The sequence below is a fragment of the Lepus europaeus genome, chromosome 1, assembly GCF_033115175.1.
Source record: "Lepus europaeus isolate LE1 chromosome 1, mLepTim1.pri, whole genome shotgun sequence".
Taxonomy (NCBI): Eukaryota; Metazoa; Chordata; class Mammalia; order Lagomorpha; family Leporidae; genus Lepus; species Lepus europaeus.
Genome location: NC_084827.1, coordinates 102239012 through 102265716, shown reverse-complemented (window position 1 = coordinate 102265716; position 26705 = coordinate 102239012). Strand labels below are relative to the sequence as shown.

General features: G+C 45.6%; 1 protein-coding gene across 1 annotated transcript in view; it reads left to right on the top strand.

Moving 5' to 3' along the window:
- Positions 1 to 21205: 21205 nt before the first annotated feature.
- Positions 21206 to 26705, top strand: part of PLA2R1 (phospholipase A2 receptor 1) — a 131403-nt gene continuing 125903 nt past the window's right edge. The window contains exon 1 of the mRNA XM_062187249.1: positions 21206 to 21515. Coding sequence (XP_062043233.1) covers positions 21419 to 21515 — 97 coding nt within the window. The 5' untranslated portion in view covers positions 21206 to 21418. The remainder of the gene's footprint in view (positions 21516 to 26705) is intronic.

The window sequence follows — 26705 nt, the reverse complement described above, 5'->3', positions numbered from 1 at the left end:
ATTTTGTGTTGACATAAATAAACATGGTAATTTAAACAATGAACCCTAGATGGGTGATAATTTCCTTCATTTATTTGGTACAAAAGCCTCTTCTTGGGTTTCTGGATCCTGTTGGGACCTGCTCTGTCTTGTTGGACACAGTGTGGAGCCAAGGAAAGGAGCAGAAAGAGACGGGCACAGAAGCAGGAGGCAGCAGGGAAAGGGATGGGGCATGCTGCACGGTCACCAGACCTTTCCAAGCAGGCCTGGCCATCAGCCACATTTTGTCAAATCAAGTTCCTGAGGGTTCAAGGCGGCCTTGCACACAACCTCCTTCCTCCACTCCCCAGATTCATGTCTTACCCCTGGTATCTTAGAATGTGACTGTGTGGTTAGGAATAAGACCTTTGAAGGATTAATTAAGTTAAAATGAGGTCATAGGATCAAGCCCTACCCCAGTGAAGAGGAGATTTAGGACACAGACATGTGCTGAGGGGAGACCATATGAAGACATAGGAGAAGGGGCCGGCGCCATGGTGTCATAGACTAAGCTTTCACCTGCGGTGCCAGCATCCCATACGGGTTTGTGTCCTGGCTGCTCCTCTTCCAATCCAGCTCTCTTCTATGGCCTGGGAAAGCAGTGGAAGATGGCCCAAATGCTTAGGCCCCTGTGTGGGAGAGCCGGAGGAAGCTTCTGGTTCCTGGCTTTGGATCAGCCCAGTTCCAGCCATTGCAACCATCTGGGTTTGGACCAGAGGATCAAAGACCTTTCTGTCTGTCTCTCCCTCTCTCTGTCTGTAATTCTGCCTCTCAAATAAATGAGTAAGATTGTTTTAGAAAAAGAAGCACATTTCATTAATTAAGATACACACAGATTGAAAGTAAGAGGATGGAAAAGATATTCCAGGCAAACGGAAATAAAAAACAAATAGGAGTAATTATATTAATATCAGATAAAATAGACTTCAAGATAAAAAAAAACTGTTAAAAAGAGATAAACAAGGTCATTATATAATGATTAAGGGATCAATTCAACAAGAAATCGTGATTACAGTAAATATATATGCACCCAGTGCCAGATTACTTAGTTTTATAAAACAAATGCTAATGGATCAAAAAGGAGACATAAACTCCAATACAATAAAGATGAGGGACTTCAACACCCCATTTTAATCATTGGGCAGATAACCAGACAAAAAATCAACAAAGAAACAACAGCTCTAACCTACACCATTAGACCAAATGGAACTCAGTTATCTACAGAACACTTCACCCCACAGCTACAGAATACATATTCTTTTCATCAGTGCATGGAACATTCTCTGCGATACACCATACTAGGCCATAAAACAAGGATCAACAAATTCATAAAAATTGAAATCATATCATGTATCTTTTTTAACCACCAAGAAATAAAGCTAGACATTAGCAACAAAAAAAATATACAAACACACGGAGACTGAACAACATGCTCCTGAGTGAACAGTGGCAGAGACACAGATCGGGGTGGTGGGTAGAGTCCAAGTTCTAAAAGACAAAAAAAAAATACAAAAATACTTTACCCATAGAAGAAAGCAAAAGGGAAATAAAAAAAATTCCTTAAAATGAAGGAAGATGAAAACACAACATATCAAAACTTACGGCCTGCGCCGTGGCTCACTAGGCTAATCCTCCACCTGCAGTGCCGGCACCCCAGATTCTAGTCCCAGTTAGGGCGCCGGATTCTGTCCCGGTTGCTCCTCTTCCAGTCCAGCTCTCTGCTGTGGCCTGGGAGTGCAGTGGAGGATGGCCCAGGTCCTTGGACCCTGTACCCATATGGAGACCAGGAGGAAGCACCTGGCTCCTGCCTTCGGATCAGCATAGCTTTGGCCATAGTGGCCATTTGGGGGGTGAACCAACAGAAGGAAGACCTTTCTCTCTGTCTCTCTCTCTCTATTGCTAATTTTCACTGTCAAATTAAAAAAAAAAAAAAGAACGTATTAAGATCAGTCTCATTCACAATAGTTACAAAAAATTTAAAATATCTGTGGATAAGCTTAACCAAGAGTGTGAAAAATTTGTACAATCAAAATTTCAAAACATTAAAGAAATAAATAGAAGACACAAAAAATGGAATGACCTTCCATGTTTATGGATTGGAAAAATTAATGTCATCAAAATGTCCGTAACACCCAGAGCAATTTACAGATTCAATGTGATCTAAATCAAAACACTAGGGACAGCCCTGGCTGTTGCCATTTGAGGAGTGAACCAACTGATGGAAGATCTCACTCTCTGTCTCTCCCTCTCTCTCTAACTCTGTCTTTCAAATAAATAAATAAATCCTTAAAAAATAGAGAAAATCTAAACAGATCATTAAAAAGCTGCAACATTGAAACAGTGATTAAAAGTCTTCCACCAAAGAAAAATCCAAGACCTGATGGTTTACAATTAAATTCTACAAAATTTAAAGAATTAACTCCAACATTTTTACAACTATTCAAAAGTATTTTAAAAGATGGAATTCTGTCCAACTCTTTTTACAAGGTTAGCATTACTGTTATACCAAAACTGAACAAAGACACAACAGAAAACTACTTACTTTATAGTAATTCCTGATGATTCTTTTTATTTCTTTTTTTTTTTAAATTTATTTATTTGACAGGTAGAGTTACAGACAGTGAGAGAGAGAGAGAGAGAAAGGTCTTCCTTCCATTGGTTCACTCCCCAAATGGTCGCCACGGCCGGTGCTGCGACGATCCGAAGCCAGGAGCCAGGTGCTTCTTCCTAGTCTCCCATGCGGGTGCAGGGCCCAAGCACCTGGGCCATCCTCCCCTGCCTTCCCGGGGCACAGCAGAGAGCTGAACTGAAAGAGGAGCAACCGGGACTAGAACACGGCGCCCACATGGGATGCCGTTGCCGCAGGCAGAGGATTAACCAAGTGAGCCAAGGCGCCGGCTCCAATTCTTTTTAGGGAGTCCCTATGGGATGCCAGCACTGCAGGCGGTGGCTTCAACCTGCTATGCCACAGTACCAGCCCCCATAATTAATTTCACAAATAAGGAAATTGAGGCATAGAGATGTTAAGTAACTTCGGCATCCCATATGGGCGCTGGTTCGAGACTCTGGCTCCCCACTTCTGATCCAGCTCTCTGCTGTGGCCTGGGAAAGCAAAAGAAGATGGCCCAAGCCCTTGGGCCCCTGCACGCTTGTGGGAGACCTGGAAGAAGCTCCTGGTTCCTGGCTTCGGATTGGTGCAGTTCTGGCCATTGCAGCCAATTGGGGAGTGAACCAGTGGATGGAAGACCTCTCTCTCTGTCTCTCCTTCTCTCTGTGTGTAACTCTGACTTTCAAATAAATAAATAAATCTTAAAAAAAAAAGAAGTTAGTCTCCTACTTCCCACATAGACTGAAAGACAGGGGCTCTTCAGATGTGGATTGGAACAAGTAGTATTCTTTTGGTAGCTTTGAGTTTCCTCAGTCAGGTACTTTAATAGGGTTTATAGGGTCATTCTGTGTATGAGGTCTTGAGCTGTTTGTTGAAGTCTTTCTAGGCCAACAGTGAGGTCCAAATGAGAAGAGGGCTCAGAGGAGCCTGAGTGGAGTTTGATCAAGGAAAGAACCTTTGTCAGGAGCTAGTATTTAAAACCAAATAGCCTAGATTTGGAATGCATGCTCTGAACCACTGTGCTATACTATCTTACAAATCCCAGGTAAACACACAGTGATCACAAAGCCACCACATGCTGACTGTCTGCTATCACTGGCCTTATGAAAAGCGTATTGTGTATCTTAACACATCTATTTTTCAGTCTTGTATTGTTTTCCTCCACTCTTGGGAAACTGAGATTCAAGAAGCCTGAGGGATTTGCCCAGAGTTACTGAGTCTACAAATGACTGTGGTGAGGTGAGATTTCATTTCATTTCAATCATAATAATACATATGTTTCATTCCATTGTCCTCAGCCTTAAACCCTGTGCCACCCTAATGGTCCCTGGTAGGGCTCACCTTCACTGTGCCTCTTCTGAATACACAGGAAGGTGCCACCTCTAAGCTGTCCCAGTAGGATATGTCTTAAGTTGCTTTCCCAGATGTAGTAATAATGAAGTAATGTAAAATTATAATGCCATCTAGCTATGGGAGCAGGTGTTCAGCTTACTAGTTAAGATACTTGTGTCCCATATTAGAGCACCAGGGTTAGATCCTGGCTCCAGCTCTTGACTCCCGCTTCCTGCTAATGTGCATGCTTGGATACAGCAGTGATGGCTCAGTTAATTGCGTTACTACACATGCAAGGCCACATTGTGTAAATGCCCTGAATTAAAGTTTGTGAAATGTCTTAAACCCCCCAAAACAAAATCCACACATTTTAATGCTACTAATAAACTTCACATTTATTTCATAATTTTCCTTGACAAATAACTATTTTCCTTTATATTCTATTTTTTAAGTAAAAAATGTTATGCTTATTTTGCTTACCTCCTTCTGTCACATATTCTACTATCTTCTCTGCAGACTACTATTAGTTTTATAATGTTGTAGGATCATGAAAATTTAAATTAAATATACTGTTAAATGTATTTTATTTGGTTTCAGTATATTAGATTGATTCCAAAAGTGTACCATTTTTGGAAGCTTTTTTGCTAATAAGAGGGAGAGAAAAAATAAATAACATTGAAATCACTGAACATTTATAATAAAAGTTATGAACTTGTCACAGAGACAAAGGAAATCTACAATGTTTTCCTCTGAGCTTTCTGTCTTAGCCATATCATGTTCATTCATTGCTTGATTTAATCTAGCTTAATATTCATTTTAAGAGATAACCAACCCATGCCTTAATAAAATTCTATGATTCATTCAAAATCCTGAAAATGTTTTCAGTTCCAGATGGACACAGAAAAGCATGCATTGTCATTTTTATGTTTGGTTGCAGAGTAACTTTCTCCATAAGCAAAACTATCATTTAATATTCCAGGCTTAAAACGAGTCAGCACCAGGTTGTGAATGATTCACTGTGTCTTGACTTCACACACTGGGGAGTTCACAAGGAAAAGAGAGCAACCTGACTGACGGCTTACTTATGCTCAACCCAGTTCTACCCACATTTCTACTGCATCTTTCCCCATCGCTTCCCTAGGGTTGTTGTGAGAATTCAATGAAATAATATATGAAAGCATTTGTCACAGTATTCCCCCTAAATGGTAGCTGTGTTCTTTAACTGAGTGCCTCCAATAACCATCTTCTTGAAAAAACAGCAAGGTTGGGGTCTAAGTATGAGTGCAGGACTGGGATACAACAGCAGACAAGTTTCAAGGAAGAACAATAAAAATGTGCATGAAAAACTCCAAAGAAATGTCTCCAATGCCATGGATCACAAAACTCAAAACACTTTTAAGGCAATAAATTTTAAGAGGAGAATGCTGGATCTGTGCAAGTGTGAATTGTAAATGAGTAATATATACACTGGCCTGATCTAAATGCATGGGTCCCAAGCAATTCCATTGCCAGGGCTCTTTGAGATAAGGAGATCAGAGAAAAGAGGAGCTGCTTCCAAACAGCAAAGCATAGATAGATGGCTCATTGGCTTAGAAGACAGAGCATTTTGCAGTGGAGGGGAGGTGGGTGGCCAGTGGCACGGTGTCCCCTGCTGCTGGCTGAGCAGCACCTGGAGACCAGCAGCAGTGGGGAATGTAGTGAGTAATGGGAACTTTAGTGGGGTCCTGGAGGCAGGCCCCAGCACAAGTAGTGGAGTGTGGTGCAGCTTTCTGGGCCCAGGCATGGGACTGTGGAGGTTGCAATGGGACAGCCACCTAACTGAGCACCAACAGGGTGCCATGATGCAGTTGAGGTACTCCGAGAGGACCCCCAGATACTAGAGTGCAAGTAACTCTCAGAAGGGGCCTCTCAAGATCTGGCAAGTGGCATGGTAAGGGCTGGAGTTCACAAAATTCAGGCCTAAATGTTAAAAAGACGTTATTCATATCCACTGGGTAGTGACGCTTGGAAAGTTTTGGACTTGAAGGACAGATATATTTAACATGAAGATAGACAAAGGAAAAATAATTTTAAAGATTTATTTTCTTTATTTGAAAGGCAAAGTTGGAGAGAGAGAGAAAGAGAGAGAGAGAGAATCTTCCATTGCTGGTTCACTCCCCAAATGGCTGTAATGGCCGGAGCTGGGCCAATCTGAAGTCAGGAGCCAGGAGCTCCCACATGGGTGCAGGGGCCAAGGACTTGGGCAATCTTCTGCTGCTTTTCCAGGCACATTAGCAGGGAGCTGGATCAGAAGTGGAGCAGCTGGGACTCAAACTGGTGCCCCTATGGGATGCTGGCACTATGGGTGGTAGCATTGCCCACTACACTACAACACCAGCTCCAGGAAAAACATTTAAAAATTTTTTTCAAATTAACATCTGCAGATCCTTAGAGCTCATTGCTCAATTCTAAGTAATTTCACAATAATGTACTATACTCTGTCCTTTCCCTAGCCAGGCATTCCAGAGGGAGAGTCCACAAAATAGATGACAGATTTTCTGAGGAATAGGTTGAGCTGGGAAAACCGGGAGACAGAGTGAGGAATGGTAGAGGTCATGATGACCTACTGGCAAAAATAAGAATGCTGATGGGAAGAACAAAGCCACAACTATTTATACTAAGTAGCGAGCACAAGTGACAGACTTCAGATTTTAAGAAACTCAAGCAAACAAGCTAGGACCAGTTCAGATGCAAGTTTAGTCGTACTTAAAAATAACAAACAGGAATTTACCTGAATAGAATGCACAAGTTAAAACATAGATTTAGTTAAAAAGGATGCACAGGTTTTCTTAGGGCACGTGGGTGAGTCACATAACCCCTCTGGGAAGACAAAGGACCACGGAAAATTCCAGAAGGTGGAGAATTCTATCACAGCCAGGGAATGAGATGGTTAGGAAGTCAGGCCTGGGTGAATTGGTGTAAATGCAACTCATCACAGAGTAGAAGTGCTCCCTGCACAACCCCTGATTTGGAAATTCAATTACTTTGAAAGCAAAATTACCCAGAGTGAAAAGTCAGCACAATTAGATGTCATTAACTATTCATTGAAATAGCCCAATAAATCATTTTTTTAATACATGATTCAGGGAGATTTGGAAACCCACAAGCAAAATTCTGGCAACTAGAACAGCACTGAGATATGGTTTCTGCAAGAATGCTCCAAGACAATTGGTAGGATTTTCTACCGTCTGGTCTGAGGAAAGACAGTGTTCATGGAAGGCAAACAGTCTTCATGGAACCCAGGAAAGGAAAGAAGTCAAGATCTGGACTAAATGGAGTTTATTCTGGGAATGCAAGGTTTGTCAAACATGAAAAATCAGGAAATAGTTCACCATATTAACAAAATAAAAAAACATATGATGTTTCATAGAACCAGTAGTAAGTAGCTGATGACAGATGTCTGCTGTTCTACAGCATAGTAGCGTGATGATAGCTAATGATTTATCATGTTCCAAAATACCTAGAAGATTATGAAGGTTTCCAACACAAAGAAATAAGTGCATGAGGGGGAATAGACAAGCTGGCTACTCTGACATGATTATTATACATTACCTACATGTGCCATAATATCACACTGGGGGCCGGCGCTGTGGTATAGCGGGTAAAGCTGCTGCCTGCAGTGCCGGCACCCCACATGGGCACTGGTTTGAGTCTCAGCTACTCCACTTCCAATCCAGCTCTCTGCTATGGCCTGGGAAAGCAGTAGAAGATGGCCCAAATCCTTGGGCCCCTGAACCCACAAGGGAGACCTGGAAGAAGCTCCTGGCTCCTAGATTCGGATTGGCCCAGCTCCAGCCATTGCGGCTGTTTGGGGAGTGAACCAGCAGAAGGATGACCTTTCTCTCTGCCTCTGTAACTCACCTTTCAAATAAATAAATAAATCTTTTTTAAAAAAATCATAAAAATGTTTAATTATTTTGTGTCAATTTTTAAAAATCCATTCCTGGAGGGGGAAAAAACTCTCGTAGATATACAAGGGTACTTCTTTAAGCTAATAAAAGACAACTCCCAAGCCCCACAGTTAACTTAATGGTAAGAGACGCAATGAGTACCCCCTAGGATGATAACCACAACAAGGATTTCCACTCTGAACCACTTCTCTTCAACATAACAGTTCTAGTCCTGGAAGTTATAGATTGTACAACCAGGTCAGAAATAAAATAAAAGGCTTCCAAATGGACCTTTGACCAGAAAGTAAAATCTAAAAATATAAAAAAGGTGGTCTCTGTAACCATGGGTTAGGCAAAAATTCCTTAGACACAAAAGCATGATCCATAAAAGAACAAATTGATAAAGTAGGGCTGGCACTGTGGTGTAGTGAGTAAAGCTGCTGCCTGCAGTGCCGGCATCCCAGAAGAGGATGGTTCAAGTCTCAGCCACTTTACTTTAAATCCAGCTCTCTACTATGGCCTGGGAATGCAGTGGAGGATGGCCCAAGTCCTTGGGCCTCTGCACCCGCGTGGGAGACCCGGAAGCTCTTGGCTCCTGGCTTCAGATCTGCATAGCTCCACCTGTTGTGGCCATTTGGGGAGTGAATGAGCAGATGGAAGACCTCTCTCTTTCTCTCTCTGTGCCTCTGCCTCTCTGAACTCTGCCTTTCAAATAAATAAATAAATCTTTAAAAAATTTTTTTTTTGACAGGCAGAGTGGATAGTGAGAGAGAGAGAGAGACAGAGAGAAAGGTCTTCCTTTTTGCCGTTGGTTCACCCTCCAATGGCTGCTGTGGCCAGCACATCTCGCTGATCCGAAGCCAGGAGCCAGGTGCTTCTCCTGGTCTCCCATGGGGTGCAGGGCCCAAGCACTTGGGCCATCCTCCCCTGCACTCCTGGGCCACAGCAGAGAGCTGGCCTGGAAGAGGGGCAACTGGGATAGAATCTGGCGCCCCAACCGGGACTAGAACCCGGTGTGCCAGCGCTGCAAGGCGGAGGATTAGCCTATTGAGCCTTGGCGCCGGCCTACCCTATTTCTAAATAAAGTCATATTTACATGCCCTGGGGCTTAGGTCTTCAACAGCTTTCAGGGGTACACAATTCAATCCATAATCGGGAATACAAAATTATGCAACTGTTTTGGAAAACAATTTGGTGTTTTTTTAATAAAGTTTCTGGTCCCAAGAATTTTAGACAACACAAACTCTTTATTGCCAGTAAACCAAACTATTATTAAACAAACTACTGATGTATGTAACAACATTGCTGTATCTCAAAATATGCTAAGAGGCCAGATCATAAAAAAAAGACTGTGTCCCATATGATTCCACTTGTAAAAAATTCTGAAAATTACAAATAAATCTGTAGTGACAGAAAGCAGCTCAATAATTGGTTGGGTTTGTGGTAGGAGGGGTTTGAAGGAGAACCTATTATTTATAATTTATACTTTTTTTAACTTTCATTTAATAAATTTCCAAAGTACAACTTTTGGATTATAGCAGCTTTTCCCCCCATAACCACCCTCCCGCCCGCAACCTTCCCATCTCCCACTCCCTCTCTCATCCCATTCACATCAAGATTCATTTTCATTTATCTTTATATACAGAAGATCAATTTAGTATATACTAAGTAAAGATCTCAACAATTGGAACCCACACAGAAACGCAAAATATAAAGTACTGTTTGAGTACCAGTTATACAGTTAATTGACGTAGTACAACATAAGGACAGAGATCCTACACGGGGAGTAAGTGCACAGTGACTCCTGTTGTTGATTTAACAATTGACACTCTTATTTATGACATCAGTAATCACCCAAGGCTCTTGTCATGAGCTGCCAAGGCTATGGAAGCCTCTTGAATTCGCCACGTTCAATCTTATTTAGACAAGGCCATAGTCAAAGTGGAAGTTCTCTCTCTCTCTCTGGCTGGTGCCGTGGCTCACTAGGCTAATCCTCTGCCTGCGGTGTTGGTACTCCGGGTTCTAGTCCCGGTTGCTCCTCTTCCAGTCCAGCTCTCTGCTGTGGCCTGGAAAGGCAGTGGAGGATGGCCCTAGTGCTTGGGCCCTGCACCTGCATAGGAGACCAGGAGGAATCACCTTGCTCCTGGCTTCGGATCGGTACAGTGCACCAGCCATAGTGGCCATTTTGGGGGTGAACCAATGGAAGGAAGACCTTTCTCTCTGTCTCTCTCTCACTGTCTAACTCTGCCTGTCCAAAAAAAAAAAAAAAAAGTGGAAGTTCTCTCCTCCCTTCAGAGAAAGGTACCTCCTTCTTTGATGGCCCATTCTTTCTGCTGGGATCTCACTCACAGAGATCTTTCATTTAGGTCAGTTTTTTTTTTTTTTTTTTTTGCCACAGACAGTGTCTTGGCTTTCCATGCCTGAAATATACTCATGGGCTTTTTAGCCAAATCCGAATGCCTTAAGGGCTGATTCTGAGACCAGAGTGCTGTTTAGGACATCTGCCATTCTATGAGTCTGCTGTGTATCTGCTTCCCATGTTGGATAGTTCTCCCCTTTTTAATTCTATCAGTTAGTATTAGCAGATACTAGTCTTGTTTATGTAATCCTTTTGACCCTTAATCCTATCATTATGATCAATTATGAACTGAAACTGATCACTTTGACTAGTGAGATGGCGTTGGTACATGCCACCTTGGTGGAATTATACTTTAACACAGCTATAACAAAGGACTGATAATTTTATAACTCACTGGATCACTAGCAGTACAGATTATCACTCACCCAAAATCCTTGTGAAGTGGGAGAGATGGGATTTAATTTTAATCCAGGTCCTTGCCTTCTACTTAGAGAAGCATTCTAAATACAGGCACATATGCATTGCACAAAGAGGTAAAGTTCATCTAAAAGATGAGAATACACATACACATGTGGGCACAGTTGAAGAGTAGAGTGGGAGAAAAGGGGTAGAGGAGGGAATGTTGAGAGAGGGGCACCCTCAGTACCACTTCTCTCCCTGGTCTCAAAGCAGAGCCTCTCCCAATTGTATAAGGTTGGAAGGGGAGCAGTTGAATGGCACCTCCCATGTCAGGTTTCTGCTGAAAGAAGAGATAGGTACTGGGAAGAGGGCTATTTGGCAAGTAGGCAAGGGGATTATACAGCATGGGGCCTTAGGGCTTTTAGTTTGTGGCCTTAATCTAATTATCCCATATCATTTGGAAGCAAAAGAGTTGCAGATTTGAAACTTGTTGAATTGGGAATATTTGCAAAGACTTTGCTAACTGCGAATGCCTACTCTGAAGATCTGAGATCTGAAATATTCCAGCTTCTGATTTCAGAGCATTTGAGATTGCAGGTTTTTGCCTAGGGATGTTCAACCTGTATACTAAAGTTTTTATTTAGTCCATCAGTGCTGGTTTCAAAGGCTGGGGTTTCTGGCCTTTTATTAATAAATTGCCTTTTTTGTAGCATCAAATGTAATGGAAGCCATTATGCAGAAATAAAACTATACATTGATGGACAAGTTTTTTTAAAGATTTTATTTATTTATTTATTTGAGAAAGATAGAGAGACTTACAGAGAGAGGGAGAGACAGAGAGAAAGATCTTCCATCTGCTGGTTCACTCCCCAAAAGGCCATAACAGGCAGAGCTGGGCTTATCCAAAGCCAGGAGCCAGGAGCTTCTTCTGGATCTCCCACACAGGTGCAGGGGCCCAAGTACCTGGCTCATATTCCATTGCTTCCCAAGGCCACAGCAGAGAGCTGGATTGGAAGAGGAAGAGCAGGGACATGAACTGGGGCCCATATGGGATGCTGGCACCACAGGTGGAGGCTTAGCCTACTAGCCACAGCAACAGCCCCTTAATGGATAAATTTAACACAAGAAACAACAAAGTAATATTCATGGATTCCTGGTTCTTAGGTTTTGGGATTTTTAGGGTTCCAAGAAGGCAAGGAAGCACCCAGTTTAAGTAGAAAGGACTGTATTTCAGGGGGCTCAAAAGGGGGCTAAAGAGAGTGGGGTTGCAGCCTGCTCAGACAGAGAGCAGGGGTGTTGGAGCCAGGCTTCCTTCTGTTTGGGCAGTAGGCAGAGTTTCTCCTTAAGTTGCTCCCAGGGCAGGTGCAGAGGGCCACATGGACCCTGATAAGGTGGGTATGGGATGGGCAGAAAGGCTCCTTGTTCAAGTTTACAATGTTTATCTTAGCAGTTCAGAAGGTCCCAGGTGAGGGGCTTTCCTGAGCAATAAAAATGCCACTAGCATTTAGATGATCTGCACCCAAGTTCATTGGTTTGGGGTTTAGGCCTCAGAAGTTCTGTGTTCCCTTAACCATCTGCATTTTCCTCTTTTACAAAACTCACACATTTGACACCACTGTGATTCCTGTTTTTACTTAGTGAAAAAGCTAAGCTATGGAAAAGCTCTGTAGCCTGCCCTGGATGACTCCTCAAAGAACCACAGATAGAATGTAGATTTGCCAATTCTGCGGTGCTCTGCTACTTAGCTTTGTAGATCGTAGAAAGCTACACAGAACTTCTTTTTTTTTTTTTTTTTTTTTTTTTTTTTTGACAGGCAGAGTGGACAGTGAGAGAGAGAGAGACAGAGAGAAAGGTCTTCCTTTGCCATTGGTTCACCCTCCAATGGCCGCCACAGCCAGCGCGCTGCGGCCGGCGCACCGCGCTGCTCCGATGGCAGGAGCCAGGTGCTTCTCCTGGTCTCCCATGGGGTGCAGAGCCCAAACACTTGGGCCATCCTCCACTGCACTCCCTGGTCACAGCAGAGAGCTGGCCTGGAAGAGGGGCAACCGGGACAGGATCGGTGCCCCGACCGGGACTAGAACCCGGTGTGCCAGAGCCGCAAGGCGGAGGATTAGCCTGTTGAGCCACGGCGCCGGCCTACACAGAACTTCTTTAACCAGTTCCACTAAGAAGAGCTTTGTGTACAAGTTTCCTTTCATAGCCCCATGACTATCTTATGTCTGATCCCTATTATCTTGGCTACCCTAAGCATTAGCATTTTGAATTGCTTAGAAATAAAACTTGACAAAGTCTGGGGCAAGATAAGACAAGTGTGCACATGTGACATGCTCCTTGTCCCCGCTCCTGTGGGATAACTCCTTCACTCACCAAGGCTGGGATGTTGTTCTAGGGGGCCTGCTTTCTCCTCGCATCTTGGCTCACAGTATTTCTCCCCTTAAAACCACCCTACAAGGCAAGTTTTTATTGTCCTGCATATAGAGGAGGAAGTTCATCAAGATTATGTAATCTGACCCAGGTCACACAACTGAGAAGTAAAGGGAGAAGGATTGTTCACTCACCAGTTACACCCGCCTCCTTCTCCCCTTACCTACTCCTTCCAGGTGCAAAACACCCACAGATCCTGCTTCTATTTTTTAGGGGATACTTTCGACAAAATCAAAAGATGCTACCCCTGAAATTTTATTATTTTTATTTAAAAAGAACACTGGTAGGGCTGGTGCTGTGGTGTAGCGGGTAAAGCTGCCGCCTGCAGTGCCGGCATCCCAGCTGCTCCACTTCCAATCCAGCTCTCTGCTATGGCCTGGGAGAGCAGTAGAAGATGGCCCAACTCCTTGGGACCCTGCACCTATGGAGGAGACCTGGAAGAAGCTCCTGGCTCCTGGCTTCGGGTCGGTGCAGCTCCAGCCATTGCGGTCATCTGGGGAGTGAACCATCAGATGGAAGACCTCTCTCTCTCTCTCTGCCTTTCCTTCTCTCTCTGTGTAACACTGACTTCCAAGTAAACACACAGATCTTTTTTAAAAAAATGAATACTGGTGGTTATAAAAACTATATATTTTTCTTACAATTCAATGGAATGGAACATCTACATCACCAGAAAATGATTATCAGGTATTAAATAACTATTGGCTCACACTTCAGCCTGAACCCCTAAGTTCTAGGACAGGTGTAGATCCTGCAGGATAATAACTACAGATGCCATGCCTGGGAGCTTGGGTTCCCAAAGCCTTTTTCCTTCTCTCTTCGGAACTGTGACATAGCCAACTGGAAATTTTATTCTAAATCCAGCCCCTCCACCAGCTGACAGGCTTACTCTTGTTCTCCTTTCTTTTTGGTCCCAAGTATTACCTCCCCGCCCTTCTCTATCCTGAACACAGGACTTCAGAGCACAGGCCCAGCCCTTTTCCACCTTGCAGCAGTTAAATAAATAAATGCCAAAGCCTGTGCCCCTCCCTAGACCCCCTGGAGCAGAGTCTCTGGGCTGAGGGCCTGCATCTTGAGGGAGTTTCAAAGCTGTGCAGGTGACTGTGGCCTCAGAAAGGGCTGAACACGGCAGGGCCGACACAGATCCCAACAACATATGCTGCAGGTGCACGTTCTCTCCGTGGCGGTCACTCATTTCTTCTACAGATGCTTGCTCTTGGCCTGCTTCCCATCTGTACCCTCACAAATACCCGAAACAGGAGGGAAGGCAGGAACAAGCAGAAATCAGGCTCTGCCCATTGGCAGGCACAGAAAGACATCCTGTGCAAACGCAGGCAAGACACTGGCTCGAAGGAGATTTCTGAGTAGAACTTTCTTTCCAGCTAAGTACTTTGCATGGGGAAAACTGTTAATTAAATTAAATGGATATAAATTGCTGCTTGGACTAAGGTGGAAAGCTAGTTTATTAATTCACTACTGGCATTGGCCCTTAGCCCAGTGAATTTTCACTTCTTTTCACTCTTAGCACTCCAGCCACTGTGGGTGCTATTAGTTAAAATATCCTGGTGCTGCTAAATCACAACATAAAACAATATTTTGAACACATCCAGAAGTGTTACATAAATGGCTCAGAGAGAGCTGCTAAATATATGTTCCAAATAGGTTAGAAAAATTCTCTTACATAAACTCACATTCTCTTGTATCTGTGGCAGGGTTCTTTCTTATTGAAGTGGCTACTAGAGGAAGTTAATGGGTCATTCAAGGTCACTTAGCCTCTCAAGTGTCCTTATCAGTAAATAAAGCCTTACTAACACATCCTTCATGGTGTCATTGTTATGGGTATTATCTAACATAGTTACACTCACCACTTGCTAGGGTCTGGATGCTTCCCACACATTATGTTATGGGATAGATACTCTATTACCCCATTTTACAGAAAGGAAACTGAGGCTGGGCAGGTTGCAACGATTTGGCCAAGGTCATAGAGCAAATTCCCACCCAGGCAGTCTCACCTCTCAACCACCACAGCACACTGAGAGCATGATCTACACAAAGCCTGGCACATTTCCACACTCTGGGCATGGCAGCTAGTGAGGACAAGGATAACAAAATCAGGCTTTCCTCTCTCCCTAGCAGTGAACCAATTCAACACCTGTTCTTTATCTGTAAGATATTTGTTATTTGTTTTAAGCAATACCAGTGCATATTAAAAACTACCTTGGGTGGGTATTCACTGTGTCAGTCACGGTTTGAAGTACTTCCTCGGTATCCCCACAGTCAGTCTCCACATCAAGCTAGTGGGACAGGTGTTATTACCATTATTCCAATTTTGCTGATGAGGCCATGAAGCCAATTTTGCTGATGAGGTTGAGCAACTTGCCCAAGTCACAAGCCTGGGTCTGACTCAGCCTGGTCCCAGAGCCCCCCTCTGCCTGCCACCACTTGTCCATCTGTGTTGATAGAGCTGAGTCCCCTGAGACCCACCCCCAGGAACAATTATTCCCCTACCAATAGCTTCAATTTCCTGGTGCATACCATCCTGATTGGTCAACTGCAATGGCCTTCTGCACACCTTTCCCTGCATATAAAACAACACAAGCCACTGAAGAGTCACTGATCCCAGAGCACCTCTGGGCCTTGTGATTCCCAGATTTCTGAACATGTTTCCCCAGCAGCTCTCTCTGTTGTTCCATATTGGAGTCAGACTCACCCACTCCCCTCAACTCCAGTTCTCTCCCTCATTCTCAGCCAATGAACTTCCCGTGACGTCACAGAGAAACTAGAAGCTAGTAGACGAAAGAACTCAAAACTACCAGCAGGTAACTGACTGAAGCTCTGTCCACATCTATTATTGCCTTCATTCTGCTCTATGAGAGGCATCGTCTTCCTTTCTATAGTGGATTCTCTTCCTTTTTGTCCAGAAATTCTGCCTCCTCAAGGACCTTACACTGTGAATTTTCTCAGAGTATCTTTGACTTCTTCTTCTCAAATAGATCCTCTCCATCAGCATTGAGGGGTGCTCAAGCCTCTCACCTCATACAGCACCAGGACAACAGTCACAGCCTTCTGAGCTTCCACAGCCTCTGACTTGATCTACATACTTGCAACCGAACATTCTACTGTGTCCCCAGATACATGCCCATGGCCAGGGCAGCCTTTTTCCCCCACCCTGTTGAGGGAAAGAGTTGTCTACCTCTGCTGACTTGGCTCCTGGTCATTGTCAATCACCTGTGTATCTTTTGTCCCAGTCATTAAGAGCATTCTCCTCAAGGTCACAAGGACTTACCTTCTTGTCCCAAATCCAATGTACATTTCTGCCCTTGAATCCTTTGATGTTTCCTGAGCATATGAAGCTGTTGATGGTTTTCTCCCAGCTTGCAGAACACCACACTCTCCAGCTGCACTCTCCTACCTCTCTAAACTCATCTTGCCCTGCTCTGCAGCTGTCCCTCAGGTATTGTTGTCCCCGCTGATTCTGTTCAGGTGTCTCCTCTTCTCTTTCAACTTACACTCCCTGTGCAATTTCATCTACTGCTATGACTTTAATGATCAACAAGATAACCCCCAAGTCTGTGTTCATGGCCTGTTTCTGAACTTCGGAGCTATTTGTGCAATTTCCTCGTGGATATCTCTTCCTGGCTATCACCAAGACACTAACACAACCCACATTCACATTTCTTTTTCAGTGGATGGAGCCACTAGGTTGGCCATGAAATGGGACCTCATGCTTGACAACTCGCTGTCACCCCAACACACTTAAACACTAAGTCTCAATGATCTTTCCTCTCAAATATATTTTTAAGATTACTTATTTATTTAGATCGGTGGCAGAGAGAGATAGACAAAGAGAGAAAGTGAGCTCCCAAATGCTGGCTAACCCCCCAAATGTCCCCACAATGGGTAGGTCTAGGTCAGGCTGGGCAGAAGCTAAGAAGAAAAACACAATCCAGGTCCCTCACATGGGTGGTAGACAATTACCCGAGCCTTTGTCTAGTGCCTTCCAGGGTCTGCATTATCAGAGAGCTGGAATCCAGAGCTGCGGGTGGGTATCGAGCCCATATAAACTGATATGAGACATGGGCATCTTAACCTAGGTAGGCCAACTACCAAATACCCACCCCCTCTAAAATATCCTGAAATGTGTATTCACTTCCCTCCATCTCTCCATGCCTCCTTCCTAGTCCAGACAATTGCCATCATTTTATCCAGACACTGGCAGCAGCCTCCTGACCCTAACAAATTGCTCATCTCTGATCCATTCTCTGTACTATAGCAGGAACATTCTTTCTAAAATGTAAAACACAAATCCGGTCACATCAAGATTTTCAATTCTCTTCATATACAGAAAATCAGTTTAGTATATATAAAGTAAAGATTTCAACAGTTTGCCCTCACATAGCAACACAAAGTGAAAAATACTGTTGGAGTACTAGTTATAGTATTAAATCACAATGTACAGCACATTAAGGACAGAGATCCTACATGATTTTTTTTAAAAGTTGATTAATTTTCTATGTAATTTCCAATTTAACACCAAGTTGTTTTTTTTTTTTTGTCATTTTCAATTATCTTTATATACAGGAGATCGATTCAGTATATACTAAGTAAAGATTTCATCAGTTTGCACCCACACAGAAACACAGAGTGTAAAAATACTGTTTCAGTACTAGTTATAGCATTACTTCACATTGGACAACCCATTAAGGACAGATCCCACATGGGATGTAAGTACACAGTGACTCTTGATGTTGATTTAACAATTTAACACTCTTGTTTATGGCGTCAGTAATCTCCCTAGGCTCTAGTCATGAGTTGCCGAGGCTATGGAAGCCTTTAGGGTTCGCTGACTTCGATCTTATTCCAACAGGGTCATAGTCAAAGTGGAAGTTCTCTCCTCCCTTCAGAGAAAGGTACCTCCTACTTTGATGGCCCTGTTCTTTCCACTGGGATCTTTCATTTCAGTCTTCTTCTTCTTTTTTTTTTTTTTTCCAGAGTGTCTTGGCTTTCTGTGCCTAAAATACTCTCATAGGCTCTTGAGCCAGATCCAAATGCCTTAAGGGCTGATTCTGAGGCCAGAGTGCTATTTAGGACATCTACCATTCTATGTCACTCTTTCTTTTCAAAGGCTGAATGGTATCTATGGGCAAGGACCCATTCTGCCCCATCGTCTGTGGGTCCTCAGAACCAGGACAAAGACTGACAGAAGGAACTTATATTGGATGTTCTCTGCTTCTCTGGACACACTGCCTGAAGTTCTCCATGTGGTTCTATGCTCTGGGAAGCCGACTTCTGCAGACTTCTGCCCACTGAATTCCTGCTGAGCTTGGTCAGTGGGAAGGGATCAGAGGGGAGGAGAAGACACACGGAGAATTCATTCTCTTCGCTTCCTTCTTCAGGCTTCAGTTGATAGTAATTGCTCTTCTCCTGTGCAGCCAAGGATTTGGTTCTCACCGGGCTTAGGCTACCCAGTTTGTCACCACTGCCTGCCCCGGTTTCTTCAGGCCTAGGTGTAGTAATGGCCGCACCCAGCTCTTGCAGATACAGGGTGTTTCACTCTTGTTTTGGTTCCCTTCACTCTGCCCATGGTTACATCTTTATTACAAACTAGGGTCTCACCCTTTCTTCATTCACATAGTGCTGAGAACATTTGGTTAATGTGGACCCTCACCACAACCCACATATTAAGTGAGTTATTAATTCTTGAATTCTCTTCACTGTTTTCATTCCACACAATTCAGGTTTCTAATATTTTTCTCAAGTTTCAAATGACTCCAAAACATTATATTCCTTTCCACTTCCTTCCTTTCTTCTCCCTCCATCCCCTCTCTCCCTCCCTCCTTTTCTTCCTTCAGCAGAGAATCTAAGCACTTACAAAGCACCAGGAAGTGTGCTGCCCTGGAGATCCAAAGATAGGTAAAATGCCATTGATTGTCAAGGAACTCACAGTCAGGTGAGAGATAAAAATTAAAAAAAAAAAAAAAAGATAAGTAGTGCACTGGGAGGATGGCCAAGGGCTGTGCACCCAGGGCCCTCCTGCTTGGAGCCAGGAGACACAAGGCCCACCGGCCAACACTCATGCTGCCTCACCACTCCTCACATACTCTCAGCTCCCTGAAGCGAATCTTCATAAAATGTCACTGTGCTAAGCGCGCCACATTCATTAACTCACTTAACACAACACCACTCCAAGTACTAGCAAACACTTAGCAAACAGTAGCGTCCGCACTGACACAGAAGGCAACTGAGGCTAGAAGAGACTAGGAAGGTAACCTGGTGATGTGTGCGTGGCGTGGCTAGACCTGAAACATGGTAAGACCAGATTATACATAATGGTCATTTGCCCGAAGGCTGCAAAGCGCTCCACCTCCGATTTCCACCTCGAAGCTGCAGTGCTGCAGGAAGACATGAAAGCCCGTCGCTCTTCTCCAAGACCTCTGAAGGCAGGATGGGAGATGTGCTGTCGGAGGGCCAGGAAGCTGTCCTCACCTCTCTTCATTACGCTAATTGCTCTGGAGATGAAACACGGCGGGTTTCCCCTCTCCTTATCCTTCCCGTGCTCACAGCTCTGCTACTTCAGAATTGTGTCTGCTGTGGGTAGGCAGAGGCTTTGTTATTTTGTCCTCATTATACAGAAGATAAAACTGAAGCCTGTGGCAGGTGCATGACTCGGCCAGGTCCCACTGGCAGTGGGAGGTGGCCCAAGGTCCCAGGGACTAATGCGCTAACCTTTGCATTTTTTTTTCTCCCAACTTTGCACCACGCTAGAATGACCACCTCCTAGCCCCCACCTATCTGAACACACTTGACCTTCTGGGCCCACTCCAGCTCCTCCTGGCCTCTTGCACCTTTACTCTCACTGCCCTGCTCCTCACCAGAGATGATCATCAAGGCCTCTCTCTGTGACCTAATTATGATGCATGGGCTGCGCTTGCCTGCTGCCAGTGGTAAGTTTTGTACTTAGGGGATGTTCTCTAGCAATGCAATGGTGAGGCCCTTCCAGGGAGCCAACCAGTGGATGGAGGACCTTTCTCTCTGTCCCTCTGTCTGTGGCTCTGCCCCTCAGGTAGATAAGTAAATTTTTTTAAAAGATATCAACTGCAGAAGTACCAGAAAAAAATAACTCCTTTAAGGTCCTGCCAGCTCTCTTTTCCCTTTGTTTCCTTCCTTCCTCTATGTTTTATTAACTAACAGCAAGGTCCTATTTAGGGTAGGTCTTAGATTAGCCTATTCTCACGAAGATTAAGAGAGAGGTTCCAGGGTTCCCCCACTATTTCAAGGGCTGCAGTTGCAAGGACTACATTCTAGTTGGGGGGGGGGGGTTCTGCTTACTGGTTTAGGGAGATGACTGTACTGGCTGTACTGGATTGAAGAGTAATTTAGGGGTAGGGAGTTATTTTTTTTTAAACAGAAAGGGCAGGCATTGAGCAACAAAGTCACACCTGGACCCACATCCAGGTTGATTGATTCCCCAGACCGGTTCACCGGTGGATTCCAACTCCTCCACCCGACTCCCGCCCCAGTGCTGACCCTGGGAATCCTCAGTGTGGGCTCAAGTAATTGGGTTCCTGCCACCCACGTGGGAGACCTGGATTGCTTCAGCCCTGCCCAGTCCCAGCTGATACTGGCATTCAGGAAGTGAAACAGGATGGGAAAGCTCCGCTCTCTCCCTCCTCCCTCTCTTTCCTTCTCCCTTCCCCCCCCCCCATATACACCCCCCACTCGGATATTAAACATTTTTAAAACACACAGAAAAGCTCAAAGGGAATAACGTCGAGATTACTCTGGCGAGGCGGGTGGGGACGGCGAGGCGGCCCCCTAGGGGTCTCACGTGCGCCACATTTTCAGAGCCAGAGTCCCGGAGGCCCCCAAAGCGCCTGGTTCGCCGAGCAGCTCGGTTGACTCCCAGCTGCCCGAAGCCAAACCCTCAGTGTTTACCAGAATCGGAGGGTTTGCAAACCCACATGTCAGACTTCCTGTCCTGGAGATTCTCAACTCGCTCATCCCAACTCTTTCCTGGCTTTCCCCAGAAAGAAGAGAGCGGCGCTGAAAGCGGGAGGAGCCCCAGAACGCGCACACCCGCAGCCTCCCCCCTCCCCTCTCCCCACCCGCGAGGCAGGAATTTCTGGGACGGGCAGATGGGCCACCCCTTCTTCTCCTTCCCCAAGCCCGAGTAGAGAGGGCGGAGAAAAGCTCCCTGCTCGGCCTTCGCCAGCCCCGCGCACAGCCTGGAGCGGCTGCACACTGTGGATTGGGGCGCAGCGGGGGCGAGGTCTGGGACCGGTGCCGCGCGGAGGAGGCTGCGACCCCGCGGGCACGAGAAGGGGCGCGCGGCAAGCCCAGTGGTTAGCGATGCTGCTGTCGCTGCTGCTGCTGCTGGGAGCGCCGCGGGGCTGCACCGAGGGCGCGGAGGCAGCGCTCTCTCCCGAGCGGGTCCTCAAGTGGCAGGGTGAGTGTCGCCAGGGCGGGGGTGCTCGAGCGAGAGCAGGAAGGGGCGAAGCTGGGGTCTGGCCGTGTTTTGGGGTCTCGTTTCTGGATTCCCACAAAGGCCCCTTGCGGCTGGGGCGGTCCTGTACCGCCAGTGCGGCCCAATAAAAAAAGCCTCCCGGCCTCTGCAGGGGCGCGGCGAGGGGCGAGGCTGGGTCTCTGGCAACCAGGACGATTCCAGCACGGGAGAAGAGAAGCTGTTACAAAATGAAAACGGACTTGTTTATTTGCGATCCTCCCAAAAAAGATGTCTCCTTTCGTCCCCTCCCAAAGCAAGCACACGGGATGTGCGCAGCCACCTGCGGAATGGCCCCAGGTCAGGCCGCCCCTCTCAGCCCCTTCGGGACACAAAACAAGACTGTATGAAGGCCCCTCTGAGGTGGTGGGAGCAGAAGTGGGGATGGGACAGGGAGGACCTCTGCGGCCCCCGAGAAGCTAGGGGAATGGCGCAAATGACCCCTTTAGCGCAGTTTCTCTGGGCACGGCACACGGAGCGCACACTGATCAGCTCCCCTTTTACTGCGCACCTACTAAACATAAGCCCTCCGAAGGGGTGGGCAAGGAGCCCTGGTTTCTGGCCTGCAGGGGCCTGCAATCAGCGATGGCCACCTGTGAGGCAGAAAAGCCAAGTGTCAGGGCAAAAGCCCCTGTGTGAAGGGAGGTGGGATGCAGCGGGGAGGCAAATAAACCTGGAGGAGCACCAGTCCTCTTCCATCCTCTCCGTGTTGGGAGAAAGGGCCTAAACTAGTGTGATCCGTGCCTGTGCTCACTTCTTTGCCTTTCCCAGTACTCTGTGTGCACACTTTTGAGGTGGTCTTTTCTAGACCCCATTTCCTAGCACGCCTTGGAGGTTTAACAGGGGTCAGGTTTGACACCATCCTTAGTCTAAAGTAACCAAAGGTCAGACAGGCTCTTCTCTCCTTGGTCAGGTCAGTAAAAATTGTTTCTGTGGGATCACATCTGACCCCACTGTGTGGTACATTCCCACCAAGAGTTTACCATGCAGTAGCTCTTCCTGTGTATTTTAAACTCTGGGCCTGGTGGCCAGCAGCTGCCTTGTGATGCTGGCATCCCACTTGAGCTCCACTTGGAGTCCCAGCTAATCCACTTCTGATCCAGCTCCCTGCCAATGCACCTGGGAACAGCCGTGAATGGTGGCTTCCCTACTGAGGTCCCTGCCATTCATGTGGGAGAACTGCATGGACTTCCAGGTGCCTGGCTTCAGCCTGGCCCAGCCCTGGCTGTTGTGGCCATGTAGGGAGTGAACCAGCAGATGGAAGACCTCTCTCTGAAATTTTACCTTTCAAATATATAAAAATAAATCTTAAAAAAGAAGCAAAACATGCTGGCCTGATAGGAAGGCGGCAGGACAGAAGCTGAAACTGGGCCACACGGAATGCGTGCTGGTGACCCTCTGAGCCAGCAGCTGATGGGCTAATCCTTTCTATATCCAGCACACCCAAATCCTGGCCCACGACAGCTCCTAATCAGTGCCTGTTTTTAGACATTAAGGATACTCTGAAATAAGAACCGTCTGCTACCTCCTGTACCCTCCAGGAGCAGTTTGCAAATCTGAAGGGGGCTCACACGTCTGACGTGGGTGATTTTTTATTTATTTATTTATTTATTTATTTATTTTTTATTTCATAAATGTGAATTTACAAAGTGCAACTTTTGTATTGTTGTGGCTTCCCCCCCCCAACCTCCCTCCCTCCCGTGGCCCTCCCCTCTCCCTCTCCCATCCCGCCCTTTATCGAGTTTCATTTTCAATTACCTTCATATACTGAAGATTAACTTAGTATATACTAAGCAAGGATTTCAACAGGCTGCATTCACACAACTGCACAAGGTATAGGGTACTGTTCGACTAGTAGTGTTTTTAAGTTTCATAGTAAAACACATTAAGGACAGAGATCCTACGTGGGGAGCATGTACCCAGTGACTCCCGTTGTTGATTTAACAATTGGCACTCTTATTTATGATGTCAGCAATCACCCGAGGCTCTTGCTATGAGCTGTCTAGGCTATGGAAGTCCCTTGAGTTCACCGACTCTGAACGTGTTTAGTCAAGGCCGTATCACAGTGGAGGTTCCTTCCTCCCTTCAGAGAAAGGTGCCTCTCCCCTTGATGGCCTGTTCCTTCTGCTGGGGTCTTGTTCACCAGGATCTTTCATTTAGATTGTTTTTTGCCACCGTGTCATGGCTTTCCATGCCTGTGAGACTCTCATGAACCTTTTAGCCAGATCCAAATGTCCCAAGGGTTGATTCTGAGGCAGGAGTGCTGATTTGGGCATTTGCCATTCTATGAGTCTGCTGTGTGTCCTGCTTCCCCCGCAGGATGACATGGATGATTTAGACATGAAAATGCTGCTACTGAAGTCCTAAATAGCACAGAAATTTTGTAGCGATCCTCACGCAGGCTCCCCTCCCTCACTCCCTCACTCCAATCTCCCACACCTGTGGACTTTCAGGTGTCATCTAGCCAGCTTTGAAATCAGGTTTTCATTGCGCATTCAAAGATGAAAACCAACAAAATCTTAGCAGTGGAAAAGGCTTGAGACACTTGACTCCCATCGTCCATTCTTCAGATGTGGAAGCTGAAGCATGCCTACCACAGAGCTAGCTATGTTTCAATACTTCCGTTTACCTTGAGCCATGGTGGGCATCCATGGAACCACTGGGAGAAAAGTGCACACTCATTTTAGCTTCATATCCACTGATACTAGGTGTGTAATAATGCACAGAATATAGAAACAGTATTTTTCATCTGAAGTGTTTGACATGTATTATTTAATGTGTATTGGGAGGCAGATGATGGATTATATTGGATTCTATTGTGCTACATTTTCAATATTTATCAGTTTTATATGCAGAAATCAATATGCAGTGTCATACAGTAATTAAGTTCATGAGTTTCAGAGGCAGACTGTCTGAGTTCACATCCTGCTATGCCACTTACTAGCTGCATAACCTTAGGCAAGTTACTTAACCTCACTGTGCCTGTTTTCCTCATCTGTAGAGATGGGACTTACCCAAGTGTTGTATTTCTGTGGCACTGTCACCATGGCACCTCCTTCCTCTGGCAAGCCCAGACCATTTGACAGGTTGACAGGCTACACCAAGAGGTTTCATTGTGGCTTATTTTCCCTGATCTAGAATCTGAGCCCTTCTTCCATCTAGCTCTAAAACTTGACACTTCACTCAGCACTTCAGATACTGGAAGCATAGTAGGAGAAGGACGAAGAGGCAAGCAAACAGGTGAGAGGGCACATAGTCATCACTCAAGAAAAGTGAACTAGGGGCAAGGCAAAAGGTTTTGAAGATACAGCAAGGGCTGGAAGTCATGAATAGGAAATGACCCAACCAACCTGGTAGGAGAGTTTCCTTCTACAGTGCTCAGCTGGGCGGAGGCAGAAGTACAGAGAGGCCAAGGCTACATCAGGGTAGGCTTCCCTGAATGGGCAGTGGCCAAGGGAAGTGAGAGTGCTGATGAACCTGAAGTCAACATACTTGACCTGCAGTACTATCTGGAGTGAAGAAAGTGAAGCAGGATGAGGACAGGGGCCATCTCTTGACTCCCTATGCCAGTGAGAAGGGAGTGAGGAGCTCATGGCCTCAGCTAGTCACTCACTCTCTGTCAAGCTGAGTGCTGTGTGCTTTATCTCCGGTGCTAACTGGGTTCATCCAAGGCAGTCTCTGAGACAGGCATTTATTTAGGGGCAAGTAGTTTCTTTGGGGGAGGATTCTAGAGAACATGGTAAAGGGAGGGAGGAAATGAGGCTGAGAAGGGAAGAACTCCACTTTGAGCTACTGGGGCTCAAGTTCACAAAGGACCTTCTAAGGCACTGTTAGAACTCAGTCCCCCAAAGGAAACAAGCTGAGGTGCTGATCCGCAACCTCCCACCACCACATTGATTGAGGGATTGCTTTCCTTTCTGGGCCACTAATTCCCTGGTGTTTGTGGCCTCCTGAAATACTCTTAGCAGACACAGAAAGTCACAGTGCATAGGAACTGTCTGCAGGTGAGTGAGCTCCAGGTTCAGGGATGTGAGTAGGCAACCAACAGAATGTGCCACTCACTCTTAGGTTTGGGAGGTGAAAACAAGAGTAGTATATGACCCTGTACAAGTAGCAGAGCATCCAGAGACAGATACAGAAACACAGTTACCTAACAGTGGGTAGGTGTTGTAATAACATGGGATGCAGAGCAGAGGCTGGCCGGGGGAGCCGGAGACTTACAACAGGGCATTTGTTTTCTTGAAGGATGAGTAGGTAGCTGTCATAATACAGAAAAAAAAGGACACAGAGCATTCCTGGGAGATCTCTGAGCTTGTGCAAAGGCAAGAACCACATACGGAGCAACAATAACATTTGAGTGAGCTGACCGCTCTGGTTGGGTTCTTTCGGATGCAAAGAAAAACTCTCCTTGGAGGTCACCTACGCAAATGTGGGGCCAGTGGTAAGGGTTCCAGGGTTTTAAGGAGACTCAGGAACAAGTTGTCTTGTGCAACCAAGCCTCCTGGGAACTGACCACTGGGATGCAGCAGCTACTTGCTCTGTCCCTCTCTGGGAGTGCATGGTGGTCCCTGTTCAGGACTCCTTTGTACTGACTGGTTTCTTCTGTTTTGACTTGTAGGACCCTTCTTGTGTTGCTCTCACAGTTTCCTGGCAAGAACCCTTTCATGTACTAAGAGAACAATCTGGTTACCTGCCCCATATGCTGGCCAGTCCCTGTGCTCTGCACTCGAGTCAGAGACCTTCCAATGGCTAACTGGCCATTGTAGGGATATAAGGCACACACTGTGGATGGGATAGATCCCCAGAGTAGGTTCACAGGCAGGACAGGCGGAAGTGACACATCTATATTTGGAAGCATGAGAGACATGAGGAAGTAAAAGTTTGCCTGGAGGCCTTCTGCTTTTAGAAATCAAGTCAAGTTGAATGAATTGAGCATTGCTTTTGCTTTTGGATAAAGAAAATCAAATCATACACTAAAGTTGAGGAAATGCATGGTCAATTTTGTATTTGAAGAAGGGAATTCTGAAAGGTAGCAAAAGACCACCTGGAAGGTTAAGGCTGAGCTAAGTCAGTTTCAGTAGAATATTTCAGAGCAGGAAGTTTTGATTCAAGAAATTTCAAAGAAACTTTTACAAC